Below are 14,617 nucleotides of genomic sequence, written 5' to 3'. Positions count from 1 at the left end.
TCAATCTGCGCTTCTCAAACCAGGGAGCCAGAAACCCCTCCAGAGACAACTCCACCTCCCTGGGACCCACTGCCCGGACGGAATGCTACAAACAGGTGTCAGTCACAAGAGTGGATCCCCACGGAAAACCATCACAGGGGAACTGGACTCCTGAAAATCTGATTTCACTGGGGCAAGTTCACCACCTGAAGGATTTCGTGGAAGGTGTTTTTGTTTGTTTGGTGGCCCTGGGAAATGAACCCGGGCACTCTCCCACTGAGCCACATCCTTGGTCCTTGTCATCCTCCTGCCTCAGTCTCTCCAGTAGCTGGGTTTACGGGTGTGTGCCACCACACCCAGCCTGACTTTGTGGGAGTTTTGACCTACATCCTTGTGAACCCTGGGTCCAGTTCACTGGCTTTCTCAGTGGGCCTGTGGAACCTTGGGAGAGGTCCCTGGAATGCCCCCACCTTCCAGGGCTCTTACAGATGGAGGGGGGAACTCTAGCACTCTCTGGTTTCCACTCTGAACAGAGCAGCTTTACTCTCATCTGCTCAGTGCATTTCTGCATAAATGTTCTTCATACAAAGGATTCTATGGCTTAAAAAAAAAAAGGAATTTGAAAGCACCAAATTGGATCATCTTTATATACCTTGAAATTAAATTACCAGGTCTTTTTTTTCCCCAATATATGAAAATATCTTTTACCCCCTCCCCACAGCACCGTATCCCACAGAGCTGCAGACAGGAGAATCAAGTTCTGGAAAGACTTCATTAGGAGGAGCTTCTGCCTGTGGGCTTCCTGGGGCGCTAGTCTGAAGGACAGTTGTGGGAAGAGCTACAGTATGAAACTACAATTCTGAAGACTTCCAAATAAGAAATAATGAATTTTAGGCCTCACTCTACCCCCACTGCGGAGGAGGGCGAATGTGCTGGTGAGGGAGAGCTCGGGAGGCGGAGAGCAGGGCAGGGGCACCACCCAGGACCATACTGGGGAGGCTTGCGGCTCTGCCCTTGGGTGGCAGGAGGGTCCACCTGGGCAGCCCTGGGCGTGGTGAGCGCAGAACTCCCACATCAGCACCTCTGAGAAGCCTTCCTGGGCTGCGCACACGGGGTGGCCCCCTTCCTCTGACCCAGCGAATGCCCTATGATGAATTCGTGTAACACCCAGCACTGGCTGCCATCTCTGGTGGGCCCAGGGGCTCCCGACCAGACGAGGTCCCGTCACCAGGTACCCCATAACTGTTCACTGGCACAATCATCCCATCCCTGCTTCCCTACTGGTGCCCACTGGTGATGTCACACAGAGGAGCAGCACAGGGAACTGTCACTATGCTTAGTCTAGAAATGGCCCCAGAAGCAGGGTGGGCCCTTTACCCACAAAGATGCCACACCCAGCCACCTTGGCTCTCCAGGGCACTAACTCCACCTTCACAGGCCTCCTTCAGAATTAACGGGGTCCCTTATAAGACAGAGGGGCAGATGACATCTGGGCACAGTCACTTTTCAGACAGTGGGACCAGCTAACTAGGCGACAGTCACACCTGGGCCTCGGGGCAGGAGCGTCTTGCTCCACTTGACTGAGCCACGCAGGTCCAACCAGGACTAAGGTGCTCTCGGCCACAGGAAGGGAGCTTGCAGAGGGGCTAGAAAACTGACAGGCGGGATCCCACACGCAGGGGTTGACAGAGAGCACGAAGGTCAATGGCTGACATCAACCAGCAGCAGGAGAAAGACCCCGGCCCCGTCTGGAGGGCCTCTGCCTCAGCCACTCACACCCCCTGGCCCTGCGGGTTCAGCATGGCCACCTGCGGAGTCTGTGGGCAACCTCTTCCTTTTAAGTCGTGGGTCAGACTTGGCCAGACAATGACCTCAGATCTGAGATGCTTTTTCCAAATTCTGGCTCTTCCTTCACTCCTCTGCCTTCCTCCATAACAACAGTCCTTCCTACCTGGCTGATCCCCACGGAGATTGGGTGGCAGCAACTCACAGTGGCAACACCAAATGATCTGCCACAGTCAATGTGTGACAGGCCATTGCGTCACCTGTGGGAAAGCTAGCGATGGCAGTACTTATAGGTGACACCTTGCCCTTGCCAGATGTGACTAGTGTCATTTCAGCCTCCTACTGTTTTTTCCCCTTTTATATTCTAAGCTCAGAAACTCCCAGTGCTGACTGTGATCCTGGGAGGAAGCATTCCACGTGGGAGGAGCTGTCCAACACCTTTTCCTTATTCATCCTCCCTCCATTCAGGCAAACGCAGGTGGTGTCCTTGGGCTCAAGAGTTGGCAGCCAACCCAGGCAGTGGCCATGGGCCCAGGGCTCCAGGATGCTCTCCTGGGCGGGACTGGGCCTCCACGTACCTGGGCCCATTTGGAAGAAAAAGGCCAGTCTCTGGAACCCAGCTGTGGCACTTTGGCTGGGAAACTCTGCAAGGGAGTTAGCGAGCCTCTGATGCAGCGTGTGGTCAGCAGCTCCGGCCTTGGGACACCTGGGTCCAAGCCCCTGTCCTGCCCTCCCTCCCGCATCCTCTCTCTGAAGTACGACAAAGTATGTAGTTACCCAAAGCATGGCACCCAGGGCACTCAGAAGACCCAATAAACCTTGGCTATGGTTATCATCCCCAAACAAGAAATGAACAAAGGATTTCCAAGAGCAACGATTCCTGACTATCTGTGGAAACTCTGGAAGGCAACTACTCCATTCAACTGGCAGCCATGCTTTGCTTGAGGATGGGGATAAGTGCTGAGAAACAAGATGTTAGGCAATCACTTGGTGCCAGCGTCACAGAATACACTCATGTAAACCCAGATGGCACAGTCTACTACCCTCCCGGGGCAGATGGCACCTACCATCGCGGGTATGGTCTGCCACTGACCGAGGTAACGTTGTGCAGCGTGCGACTGAGTTCATGAGAACTTTCTATGCACCTGATTTTGTAAGGCTAACATCTTCGATTTTTACTTGAGACCCTAGATGCTGCACGGCGACAGGCTACAAGATCCCCTCACCCACAGGCACCTCCCCTGGATGGGGACCGAGGCCTGGAGACTCCAAAGTCAGCCATCCACGCTGCAGCTCAAGCTAGCTATCCGCACGAGAGGTGCTTAAGTGTGGGAGGAGGGTGGCTGATGTCCCTCACCTGCCTGGGCCCTCACCTGCAGGTCTCGGTTGTGGTTTTCGCAGAGTAGCTGCAGGAAGCGCAGGATGGGCTGCATGATGGTAATGACCGCGCTCATCTCCAGCTCATCCTTGGTCTTGTCGGTGGTGGTCTGGGTGCCCTCCCCGGACTGGTAGTGGTCGTCGGGGTCGGCCTCCCTCCGGAAGGTGGTGAAGGCTTTCCTGGTGGCAGCAGAGGCCTCCAGGAGCTGATCCCGGACCTCTTCTGTTATCTGCGTCGTGGGCTCTTTGGCTGGAAGGCAAGCATGAGATGGTCAGTACTGGACATCCTCAGGAGCGCCATTCTCCTTTCCAAAGGGACCTCAGAAACCTGGGTCTCCACTGGAGACCTGTGAGGCTGGCACAACACCCTGGGAAGCCACAGACTCCTCTCAGTCCTTAGGCAGGATGAGGGTGGAGTGGACCCTGGCCAGCTGCTCCTGGTCCCCGTGTCCCGTCTAGGCTAGGCCCATGTCTAGAGAAGAGCTTGGTACAGCTCTGTGGACCTCACGACCAAGGCTCTGGGTCTCGGGTCCTCCTTTGCACCCTGGTGAGCACCAGTGAACTCTATCTCAGGCAGCTGGGAGAGGCTCACCATGACGCCAAGTGATCACCTAACACTGGTGGTCCTTTGTGTGGCTTGTCCGACCCAGTCCTCAGGATCCCTGAGCTAACTGTGGCATCGTCGTTAGGAGCACAGACGGCAGTCGGATCGCCTGGGCTCAGATGCCAGCTCCACACCTTCCAGCTGCATGTCCCTAACAAGTCAAGGACCATGTCTGCGCCTCTGCTTCCTCATTGGTAAAATGGAGACAGCGTTCTACCTAGTTTGCAAGGTTGGCTTGAGCTTTAGATGAACTGAACAGGAAGAGAGGCTCTGCTATGCTTTGGATCTGCAAAGTTCCCCAGTGGGTTAAAGGCTGGATCCCCATCCCAATGTGCCATTGGAAGGTGATGGAACCTGTAAGAAGCACAGCCTCTTGGGACATCTTAGATTCACTGGGGGGATATCCTAGAGGGGGACTGGAGGGCCTTGGTCTTTTCTGTTTTTCTGCTTCTTGGCCACGAGGTAGGTGCTTCTGCTCTGTCACATGCTCCTGTCTGACATGCTGCCTTAGGACTGGACCAAAAACAAAGAGGCCAATTGGTTATGGACCAAAACTTCCAAGTTAACCTTTTATCTTTATAACCTGATTATCTAAGGTATTTGTTATAGTGACAGAAAGCTGGCTAATATATGACTAATTCATTTCAGTCTTTAGGCATCCTTCATGTTTCTTCCATTTATCCCCATTCTAGACTAGTTGTTCTCAATCAAGGGAGATGCCTTCCCCAATCCCACTCAGGGAATAACGACATTGTATCTGGAGACACATTTGGCTGAGGGTGGGGATGTGCTACTGGTATCTAATTGAGCAAAGGTCACATATGCTAATAAATACCTTATATAGCTGGGCATGGAGGCACATGCCCATAATCCCAGCAACTGGGGAGGCTAAGGAAGGAGGACCACAAGTTTAAGGCCAGCCTCAACAATTTAGCAAGACCCTGTCTGAAAATAAAAAAAATAAAAAAGGGCTGGGGATGTAGCTCAGTGGTAAAGCATTCTTGGGTTCAAGCCCTAATACACTAAGAATTTTAAATAAATAAATACCCTATAATGCACAAGACAGCCCCTAAAACAAAGAAGCTTCCAAAGGTCAACAGTGCTATGGTTGAGAAATCTAGCTCTAAACTTGAAAAGCAAGACTCACAGTGGTTAATTTATTCAAGGTTGTCTGACTCCCAAAACTGTGGGTCTTCCACTCCGTGTAGCACTACTGGGAGATGACAGACAAAAAGCTCTGTCCTTTAGAAAATAAGGAGAGATCACCTGACCAAGGACAGACACTGGTAGCTTTGCTTACTTGTTTGTTTGTGTGGCACTGGGGATTGAACTCTGAGCCACATTCCCAGCACCCCCTCCCTACCCACATCTTTTTAAAATTTTGGGACAGGGCCTTGCTAAATTGCTAAGAGTCTCACTAAGTTGCTGAGGCTAGCCTCAAACTTGTGATCCTCCTGCTTCAGCCTCTGGAGTCACTGGAATTTCAGGTGTGCACCACTGTGCCCAGCTCCCTAAGACACCAGTTTTAGAGTATGCATTACTCTAAGACTGCATGGAAATGACAGGAAAAGAATATCCACAGATTCTCTACCAATAAAACCCTCAGCTTGACCAAAAAGAATGACCACAAATTTATTAAACAAGAGTAATTATGACTAGTGTCACAGGACTTCAGCTCATGTCAACTAGGGAGAATTACTTCAAAACCAGAGCAGTTGTTTTCTTCGGAGAATTTGGGTGGTGATGCATCCTAGAGTCTAAAAATGATGGAAAAAACTTACAGGAAACCAAGCCTCCTCTCCCTTTCCTAGGCCAGCAGATGGAAGATGGGGAGCATTACCTTTTTTCCGGGACGGGGCCTCCCTGTCCGCCTCGTCATCTTTCTTTTTGTTTCCCAAGTCACTGGTGTTCACAGTCACAGTTGCCTTGATTTCCTGCTGGGCCATCTTCATTCGGTCATAAAAGACCTTGAAGAATCTCTCGGACTTCTTATCTTCTGTCAACCGGCAGAAAAAGGAGTGCTGGAGGGGCAAACACACAGAGTTTCAACACTAACAGGCCCCCGTGAGCCCCACTGGCCGCCACACTGACTGGAGACCAGAGCCAGCCCCAAGCCTTGCAGAGGACCCAGGGTCGGCCCAAGGTTAAACATGGTGGCCCAACTCTCACTCTCTGGGTTGAGCATCAGAGATCGTCAACACAGAGTTCTAAACCTGTGGTGGTGGAGGAGGCACATGGGCTTTGGAAGCCTGCCCGGGGGTGGTGGGAAGACTGCAGCCTGCTGAGAGCCGCTCCTCTACTGCAAGCACACAAAACAAGGCTGTTAACAATGGAGACGGAAAATGGTTTTGGAGACGACTGCAGGGCCATCATTTGCTCGAGGAGTCCCCTGGGCTCCTCCCCAGCACAGAGCCCCGTGAACAATGCACGGATGACTCAGATGGGCCACCTGCCCCACAGGCCTCCATAACAGGTAAGGATGACACATTCTTAAGTCAGACTGAGTCAAAAGCACCCGGGGAAGGCCTGTGAGCGTAGATGCTTAGAGCTGGAGGGGCCGACGCTGGGCTGCAGCCATCTCAGAACCTTCATGGAAACAGTGGATTTTCCAGTAAGTGTCGAAGGGCAGGGAAGAGTGGTTAGAGGAAGAAGCTCCAAATGCACAGGTAGCCCGCCTCTTGGAAACGCATTTGCTTTTGGACCCACTGCAAGCAATAGTATACACTGTTGATATGAAAACACAATATGGTATTTCAACTTCATTTATGAGTATTCTCTTTTCACCCCCTTGCAAGTTCCACACTGTTGTGAGTTATTTACATAAAAATACAATACGGTCATTTCCAGCGGAATAAAACAAAGCTCCAAACAATGTATTTGCTTCTCCAGGTCGATCTTCCTGCCAGTTTTGCATCTTCCCGTTTGGAAAGATGGCGCTCCCCTGCATGGTGGTCTTTGGCTTCCAATCTTGGAAAAAAACTCAAGCCTTACCAGCCCCTCGATCCCCTCAGGCTCCCCCACTGTAGCCTATATCCACCTGCCAAGGGCTGATTCAGTCACCACCTGACTACCACACCTTCGTCTGCCACCATACAACCGCAGCCACTCTGGCCCTCTGACCCTCAGGCCACATTGACTGACATCTGTCCCATGAGCACTTCTCCATCAGGTCCCTGCTTCTCCCCTCCCTGGTGTTGACTCTGATGCTTCTTATACAGGACCAACTTCCTACCTGTGTTCTCTGGTCCTCCTGCCTGCCAATCCCTCCCGAATGCTCCCCCAGGCTCCATGTCTGCAGCTACTTAGCCTTGAACCAAGCAGAAGTCTCGAGTGTCCTCCACTGTCTTTTACTGCCTTATTTCCTGCTAAGTTTCCTACTGTTCCTTCCACCCACCATCACGGGGTAGGCATCATGAGTGGTGCATGGTGTCAGACACAAGAGAGAAAACAGTGAGTGCAAAAAGAAAACCATGAAGCCAGAAGCCTGGTGAGGAACGGACACAGTACTGCCAGTCACCCTAAGGACCACTGACCACGTTATAACACAGCCTTCTGTCCCCATGAAAGTGACCCAAGAATGTGCTAGTGAATGGTCCTGTGGCAGACACGTGATGCCACTGCCCTAGTGTCTTGCTCTCCCTGGGTCCTCATCTTCTGGTCTCACCACAAATGTCACTTTCTCAGTGAAGCCACTATGAATGTCACTTTCTCAGTGAAGCCATCTCTAATGCTCCCAGGCCAACTGCTGTGTTCTATTCTCTTCACTGCAGAACACTGTTGAGTCGCACGGCTGCTATATTTATCGTTCAACTGCTCACATCTGTCTCACACAGGGCAGGTGCTTCACCTGTGATTGACAGCTGCCTCCAGAGCACCCTGAAGGGGCCCGGCACACGCAGCACTCCTTAAATGTCTCATTAAATAGCGACTCTAATAACCCAGAACGTGGTGGCTCCTCCTAAGTGGATCCCCCTGCTCAGATCTGTATACGGAGTGGACATGACACAAATAAGTGCCACCAAATAAATTAATTCTGGGAAATTGCTCAAATACCCGAAACCAAGTTTCCAACCCTTCATCTCTTTTAGAGCCAACACACCCACAGACACAAGATGATGTACATGAGGGCAGAGAAAGCAACCTAAAGCTGCCTAATCTCAGGGACCCAACTTCTGCACCAAGACCCATCTTCCCACACCCAGGGTCACAGGAGGCTGCTCACTAATGTGGTGGGCCACCAGAGGGCTGCCGCCTCAGGACACACCAGTCACCTCTCCAGCATGGAGGCTGCTTGACAAGCGGGTGGGGACGATCTGGTCATTCAAGAAAACAAAAGCACTTTCAATAAGAAACTAAATACGACAAATGAAGCCGGCCACCTGTCATCTACAATCGCTCAACCCGGCTGCAAACCACGCTGCTTAGCATCCAGCCAGCCCAGCCAGCCCACGTCAGCTGACACCTTCAGGGTAAGGGAAGCGCCTCTGAAATGGGAGAAGGGCAGGGGACGGAGGATTTTGTGCTTCTATATATGTTTCTGCAATGGACAGTATGTTTATTCTGTATTATTTATACCGGTCCTCAGTAATCCCTTAAGGACTGGAAACAGTTTTACCAACAGAAGGTGCTCAACAAAACAATCCAATGGATAACAGGCTCCAGAAGACACGGAGAAGATTAGAAAAGCAAAATTAGAAAAGGATGGGGATGGGCAGAGTCTCGATTCAGGGGAGTCTCGGTTTGGCTTGAATCCCTGGCCACAATCAGGCGGAACCGAGAGGCGTATCAGTTATGCCACTGGAGAAATGCAATCAGCACTTCAAGGGGAGGTCAGCAGGAGTGAGCAGGATAACAGGGCCCTCCACATGGTTCCTGGACCTGTTCAAATCTGTTCTGTAGTAGCCTATTTGCAGGACTTAGGGAGAGGGGGTGCTCTGCTCAGGACTTGCATGCTAGGTGGGACCTAAGACCAGAGCAAGTGGGTACGTGGACTCCCAGCTTTGGTCTGCCTGGCCACATGCCCACTTTTCTTCCTATTGAACCTATTTCAACTCATCTTCCCTTCCCCAAACCAAGAGCTTATAGTCACAAGGAGGTTTTACCTCTCCAAATCTTTCCCTCCATCCCACCGGGCAGGGGTGGGGCAGCCCTTTAGCATAAATACGGCCTGGAGCAGGCAAGGTGGGAAGATAGTGAAAGAAATCAAAATTGCGGTTGCCTCAAGGGGCATGCATGGGAAGGGACTACAAAGGCAGCAATGGAAACTTCCAGAACAAATCATCTGGATGTGAGTGAAGGTTACACAGATAACCACCAGAATAATGTCCCCTCTAAGGCATCCACATGCTCATCCCTGGAATCTGCGAAAGAGTCACCTTACAGGGCCCAGTGGCTTGACCCAGCAGAGGGCACAAAGGCTGCTCACCCACCTCACCACGAGGAGCGGATCCCGGATTACTCAGGGGGCCCAACGTCATCACCAGGGCCCTTCAGAGTGGAAGAGGGACAGATGCATCATGAGAAGGACCCAACTCTCTGCTGCTGAATTGGAAACAGGGGGAAGAGGCCATAAGCCAAGGACCGTGGGTGGCCTCCAGAGCTGCAGGCGCCTCCAAAAATGAGGACAGCCCTGCAGCACTCTGGTTTCAGTCTAGTGAGATTCATGTCCAACTTGCAAAACAAAAAATCCAAGAACTCAAAGCCACTACATTTGTGGTCATCTATTGCTGCAGCCATAGCCAATGACACAACAGGCATAAAACAGCTGTCAACTGTAACTGAGCTCTACCCTGAGCTGGCTATTAATCGTAAACCATATTACAATAAAAAGAGAGGGAAGAGATACTTTGCTTTGCTTCTGGAAAGCTAGGGAACTACAAAAAGATGTGCAGACAAGGAGCCGCCTTCAGAGACCCCCTGACCCCCAGGGGAACAGCATGCACCGGCCCCACGGCCAACCTGTCCTCAACCTGCCGTTTATCTCCAAATCACATTTTATTCCAAAGCCCTTCTAATAGGTGCTGCCTCATCTGAGCCCGAAGAGATTGCCAAGCCAGATAGCATCATTCATAAACCCGTCAGAGTGCAGAGCAGAGCACCGGGGTCAGGAGAGGCCGGTGGCTTGTGGCGTGGCCCGACATACTCTCCACCTCCTGTCTGCATTCTCAACCCACATGAGCCGCCCGGCCCCTGCCAGACAGGAGCAGAAGGTTGGGAAAGCAGAGGAAGGGGAGCTGGTGGGGGGCAGATGCTCAGCGCCAAGGCCAGACACCACAGACAGCAGGCCTGCCCGGGACATGCTCAGGGGAAGGAAGTGGGGTCAGGGGCAGGGCGAGGAAGTGACCAGTGGCCCAGGGCATCTCCACAGCAGCGGTGGGAGAGGAAGCAGGCATGGCTGCGGTCAGCCGAGCTTCAAAATAAAACAAAAGAGCAGGCGAATGCAGATCACGGAATGTGGAAGCCGGAAGCCCTCTGCTCTAGCAGTTTCCAAATGGTTTTCCCAGCAGGGAAACTCCTCGCTCCCCTTCCCAGATACATCCTCTATAAGGACGCCAGCTGGGCAGGAGAGAGACAAGGCAGAGTGACTCCCTTGAAACAGAGGGAGGACCCTCCGTCACGACATGGGAACTAACTCTGGACTCCGCTCTGCAAACCACCACTGGAGACCATCCTTCCACTTTTCAAGATAAGGAAACTGAGACCCAGGCAGGAAAAGGGCCTTGCTGAGGCTGCAGAGAGATCAACTCCTCAACTTCCCAAGCGACCCTCTCCACCCGCCTGGATGGGGGTAGTTTAAAAAAGCCTGCGCTGACCTTCTTGCCCTCTGGTAACTGTCACCAGCACTCAGGTGTCCCTCCTTGGGCTGACTAAGCTGGATAGGGACCAAGGAACAGAGGTCTTAGATTAAAAGGATAATCAACTAGCTCTTCATATCAAGTCTTGAAATAATAAGATATTGGTTAATTAGCCTAGCAGACACCCACTACCGATGCTCAAGTCCTTTGCAAAGAAATGAAGCCTGCTTTCGGGCAAGAAGACCCCTGGGATTAGGGCCTAGCACTCTATAGACAGCAAGAAGGCAGTGGACAGTGGGTGGGGTGGACACTGCTTTCTTTAGCACAAGGAGGTCACAGCTTCAAGTAAACTAATCGGGTAAGGGATCCTGGGGAGAAGACTAACAGGAGCTAAGAGACTGGACACAGACCCTGGAACATAAACCAACAACGGGCAACATCCTCTGCATCAAAAAGAAGGAACTTCAGGGGAAAGACCAGCTTTGATCTCTAAGGACCATGGTGCTCCCTAGCAGACCAGGCAGCCTGCCCACACCTGCCCAGGCAGAGGCCACTCTGATGGCAGGAGTCCCTCTGTGGGTATCTCAGCTAGGGGATGGGGCAGTGGCAGGAAGCAGACATAGAAGTGATCAGAAAGTCACCTGGCAGGAGAGGGAGGGCTTGAGGACAGCAGCCAGAGCCAGTCTAGCCGCGGGACTTCGTTCCTACCATAAAGGAAGGCGTTTCTCCCTGCGGCTGGTCCACCTTCTGGAAACACTTGCTCTGGGCCTTGGGAGAATCCAGAGAATGAGATTTTCCATCTGACTGCCTTCCAAGACCTGACCCTGGCCAGCACAGCCTGTGGCACTCGCTGCCCTTGCGTGCTTATCTGCTGGGACATGAATTAAGTCTTTAGGCTAAGTCCAAGAATTCAGAAAATGTGGCTGCCGGGCAGGGAGCCAGCACCCAAGTGTCCAAGGGCTGATGGAAATTCTTCCCTAGAGTCTTTGCTTGCTCTTTTCACACCAGCTCTGGGACTTGAGAGGACATCTCCACTAGAACAACGTGTCCCTGCCCTGCTGGAACCAAGTGATGTCAGTGGCCACCAAGATGTGGGTTAGGCCTTGGCTCTCCACCCGTGATGAACTGAGAATGCACCACATCCCAGGGACCCTCTGTCACCCTATTACAGTGATAGCAACTGAATGTCTCCAATTGGGCAGGCACTGCCTGAGGGCTTGACACAAACAACATCCCAGGAGTAAGTGCCCTTATTATCTCTGCTCTACAGATGAGGAAACTGAGGCACCCAGAAGTTATGGAACTTGCCAAGTTCTACATCTACAAAGTGGGGTCATGCACCTGACCCTCAGCCCAAACCCTCGACCACCTTCTTCGTGCAACAGTTCTCAGCTGAGCACACATCTCTGTCATACCGTGAACACCTTTTGGGTTTTATAATCCCCCTCATCCTCACCCTCCAAGTCCCTCCAAGAGGCACAGTCACCCACTGCTCTCTTAGGGAACAACTGCTGGGACAGGTTCTCATGCCAATGCTCGACTCACCCAGGACAGATGACACATCTGTTCATAGGGACTCCCAACAACCCATCTGCTATTTGAAGGTTTGCCGAGGTTGGGGGCAATGAATTGTTAACAAAGCCACTGTCACACCGTGACTGCTGTAGGTCTTGAGTCTTAGAAACTAAGGAAAATATCCAAAACTTAAAGATCAGGAATCACAAACTAAGTAATAAAACAGCTGGTCAGGCCCAGAGCACATGGAGAACCGGAGGTGAGCAACCCTACATTTCAGCCTTGATTCCTCACTGGCCAAGATTCTGATCTTGGGAAATTTACTTGTTCTCATTTGTGCCCTGGAGGCTCCTTATCTGAAAAAAAATGAGGGTCAGACCACCTTCCTTGTCTGAAGCTGAGGGTCCATCAAGGTTGAGGTTATGAACAGTAAGTATAATATTGTTACCTAACAATAATACCCTGTTCAAAGGAAAGGCTCAGGGAAAAAAAAAAAAAGATGGATCTATGAATGAGCTAGTGTGTTGGAAACACCAAAATCTGATACTAAACAACATCCATTGATAAACAATTCCAACTGGGCCTGGTAGGTCAAAATGGCTTCCAAATTGACAGTGAAACACAAGGAACAGCAATTCATTGCAGCTTTCGCAATATAGGAAGTTCACAGAGAAATCTGGCTGGAATTTCTCTAGCTACAGAGACCATCCAGACTTCCGTAGATGGACAGGCAAACATTTTTTTGCTTCTATTCTCAACATTCTCACCCAAGGACAGAATTTAAGATCTTCCTCTTAGATAGTCCCCAGTCTTTCAAGGTGAACTTTCCCCTGGTATTTGCAACGACTGTGGTCTTCAGGGTCTGATAATGAATAAAATGGTCATTCAGAATTGAACGTTCCCTAGGAAAAAATTATGGCACACTTCAGAAGTCAAGTTTTCCAAGGTTTGATGGGCTTTGACCAGTGAACATCTGGAGCTCTCGCTTTACCAACAACTTCTCTGAGGATGCCTCCAGCTTTGACGAGTCCAGAAATAAAATGGACTTCAAAGTGGAAAGGGAGGAGGTGAGCAGGGAACCAAGCATGCATTGGAAAGGCTTTGGCATTTCAACATCGTCGTCCTGAAGCAAGGCCCTCCTTCACCCAATGGAGCCACCTCTTGACAGCTTAGAGGCAAGCACTGTTTCTATGACTCGGCCAGGCAAGACTGGAACAGATGTCCTGGCCCATGCCTGAGAGATGGGATGAGGAACAAGGAGACCTTCAATCAGGATTAACAGGGACACTGGACCTCAGGGTCAAGGCCAAAGCAGTGGACCTTCATGATAGCTCTCTGTGTAGATCAGAACACAGATGCTCTCACACACATTCATCAGCACCTCAGTCAATAAAATTAAAAAGGCATATCTTAAGGCTGGGGTTGTGGCTCAGCGGTAGAGCACTTGCCTAGCACATCTGAGGAACTGGGCTCGATCCTCAGCACCACATAAAAACAAATAAATAAAGGTATGGTGTTCCTCTCCAACAAAAATATTTTTTTTAAAAAAGGCATATCTTAAAAAGCCCCCAACTGCATAGGTAAAGTGTTAGCGATCGCTAATATTTAACAGTCAAACCAAATACATTTCAGATAGGAGGCTTAGCCACATTGCTCTGGAGGACCCTGCCCCAGAAACAGGAAGTTAAGGAGACTCCAAACTTTCTCTAGGTTCAATTATCAACACTTGTATGTTTCATGGGGATCCCCTGGTATAACTGTCTCCATGAAGAGAAAAATTGAAATCTTCCAAGGGAAAACAGAGACAACCCATGGAATGCAACATACATGTAACCCCCGCCACCCGCCACCCCCAAATAGACGCAATCCAAAAATTTGCAGGAAATGGAAAAAGCGACAGTAGGGGCCGCTCTGGTAATCTTCCATAAATGCAAGAAGGATTTTGGTGGCTCTTTGAATGAACACAAGGCTTGTTCTTAAAAGGTACTTTAAATCTTTTAAAGGTACTAGCCTTCAGGAAGGACTTCTATTACAACTACTCAAGGAGGCTTCAGAATCTTGGTCCATGGACATCCCAGAGGTGAAGAGAATGAACCACCATCTGAATTGTGTGTCTGGGGCTGCAGGAGTCACTGGCCAGAGGCTAGGGCTGATTCTACAATCCATCGGGCAAGTCTCTTAGCAGTTTGGGTGAAACCCTCAGGTCCCCAGCAGCTTGCCCACAGCCCTGCCACAGGCGGTGCTCTGGGGACACACAGAGGCCTCTTCTCATGAGGCCTCCAATCTATACCATGAGTCCCTGAAAGATGCCTGTGGTGCTTGGACATCCCTCTCCTCACCCAAGAAATGCATCCTGCACCTCAGCCCAGGAGGGTGCTGGGGAGCCAGGAGCAGGGAGCAGGGCCCAGTACTGGGGCCTGGCTGCCACCAGACCCTGTTCTTTCCCACATCCCATGGTGGGGGCGGGAAGGGGAGGTGTCCCAAACCATCAAAAACAGGACTGAAGCAGAAGCTGGAGGGTCTGAGGAGTTGGGGGATGAATCCTCTGGATCACATTTCCATT

At 51.1% G+C, this 14,617-nt stretch overlaps 1 protein-coding gene across 1 annotated transcript in view; it reads right to left on the bottom strand.

Moving 5' to 3' along the window:
- Itpr1 (inositol 1,4,5-trisphosphate receptor type 1) overlaps positions 1-14,617 on the bottom strand; it is a 306,399-nt gene that overhangs the window by 67,246 nt on the left and 224,536 nt on the right. The window contains exons 42-43 of the mRNA XM_071605917.1: positions 5,586-5,766; positions 3,144-3,391 (exon numbers count right to left, since the gene is read on the bottom strand). Of these exons, the coding sequence (XP_071462018.1) occupies positions 3,144-3,391; positions 5,586-5,766 (429 nt within the window). The remainder of the gene's footprint in view (positions 1-3,143; positions 3,392-5,585; positions 5,767-14,617) is intronic.

Source organism: Marmota flaviventris, chromosome 20 (genome assembly GCF_047511675.1).
Source record: "Marmota flaviventris isolate mMarFla1 chromosome 20, mMarFla1.hap1, whole genome shotgun sequence".
In the NCBI taxonomy this organism is placed as follows: domain Eukaryota; kingdom Metazoa; phylum Chordata; class Mammalia; order Rodentia; family Sciuridae; genus Marmota; species Marmota flaviventris.
This window is presented reverse-complemented; position numbering and strand designations above follow the sequence as displayed.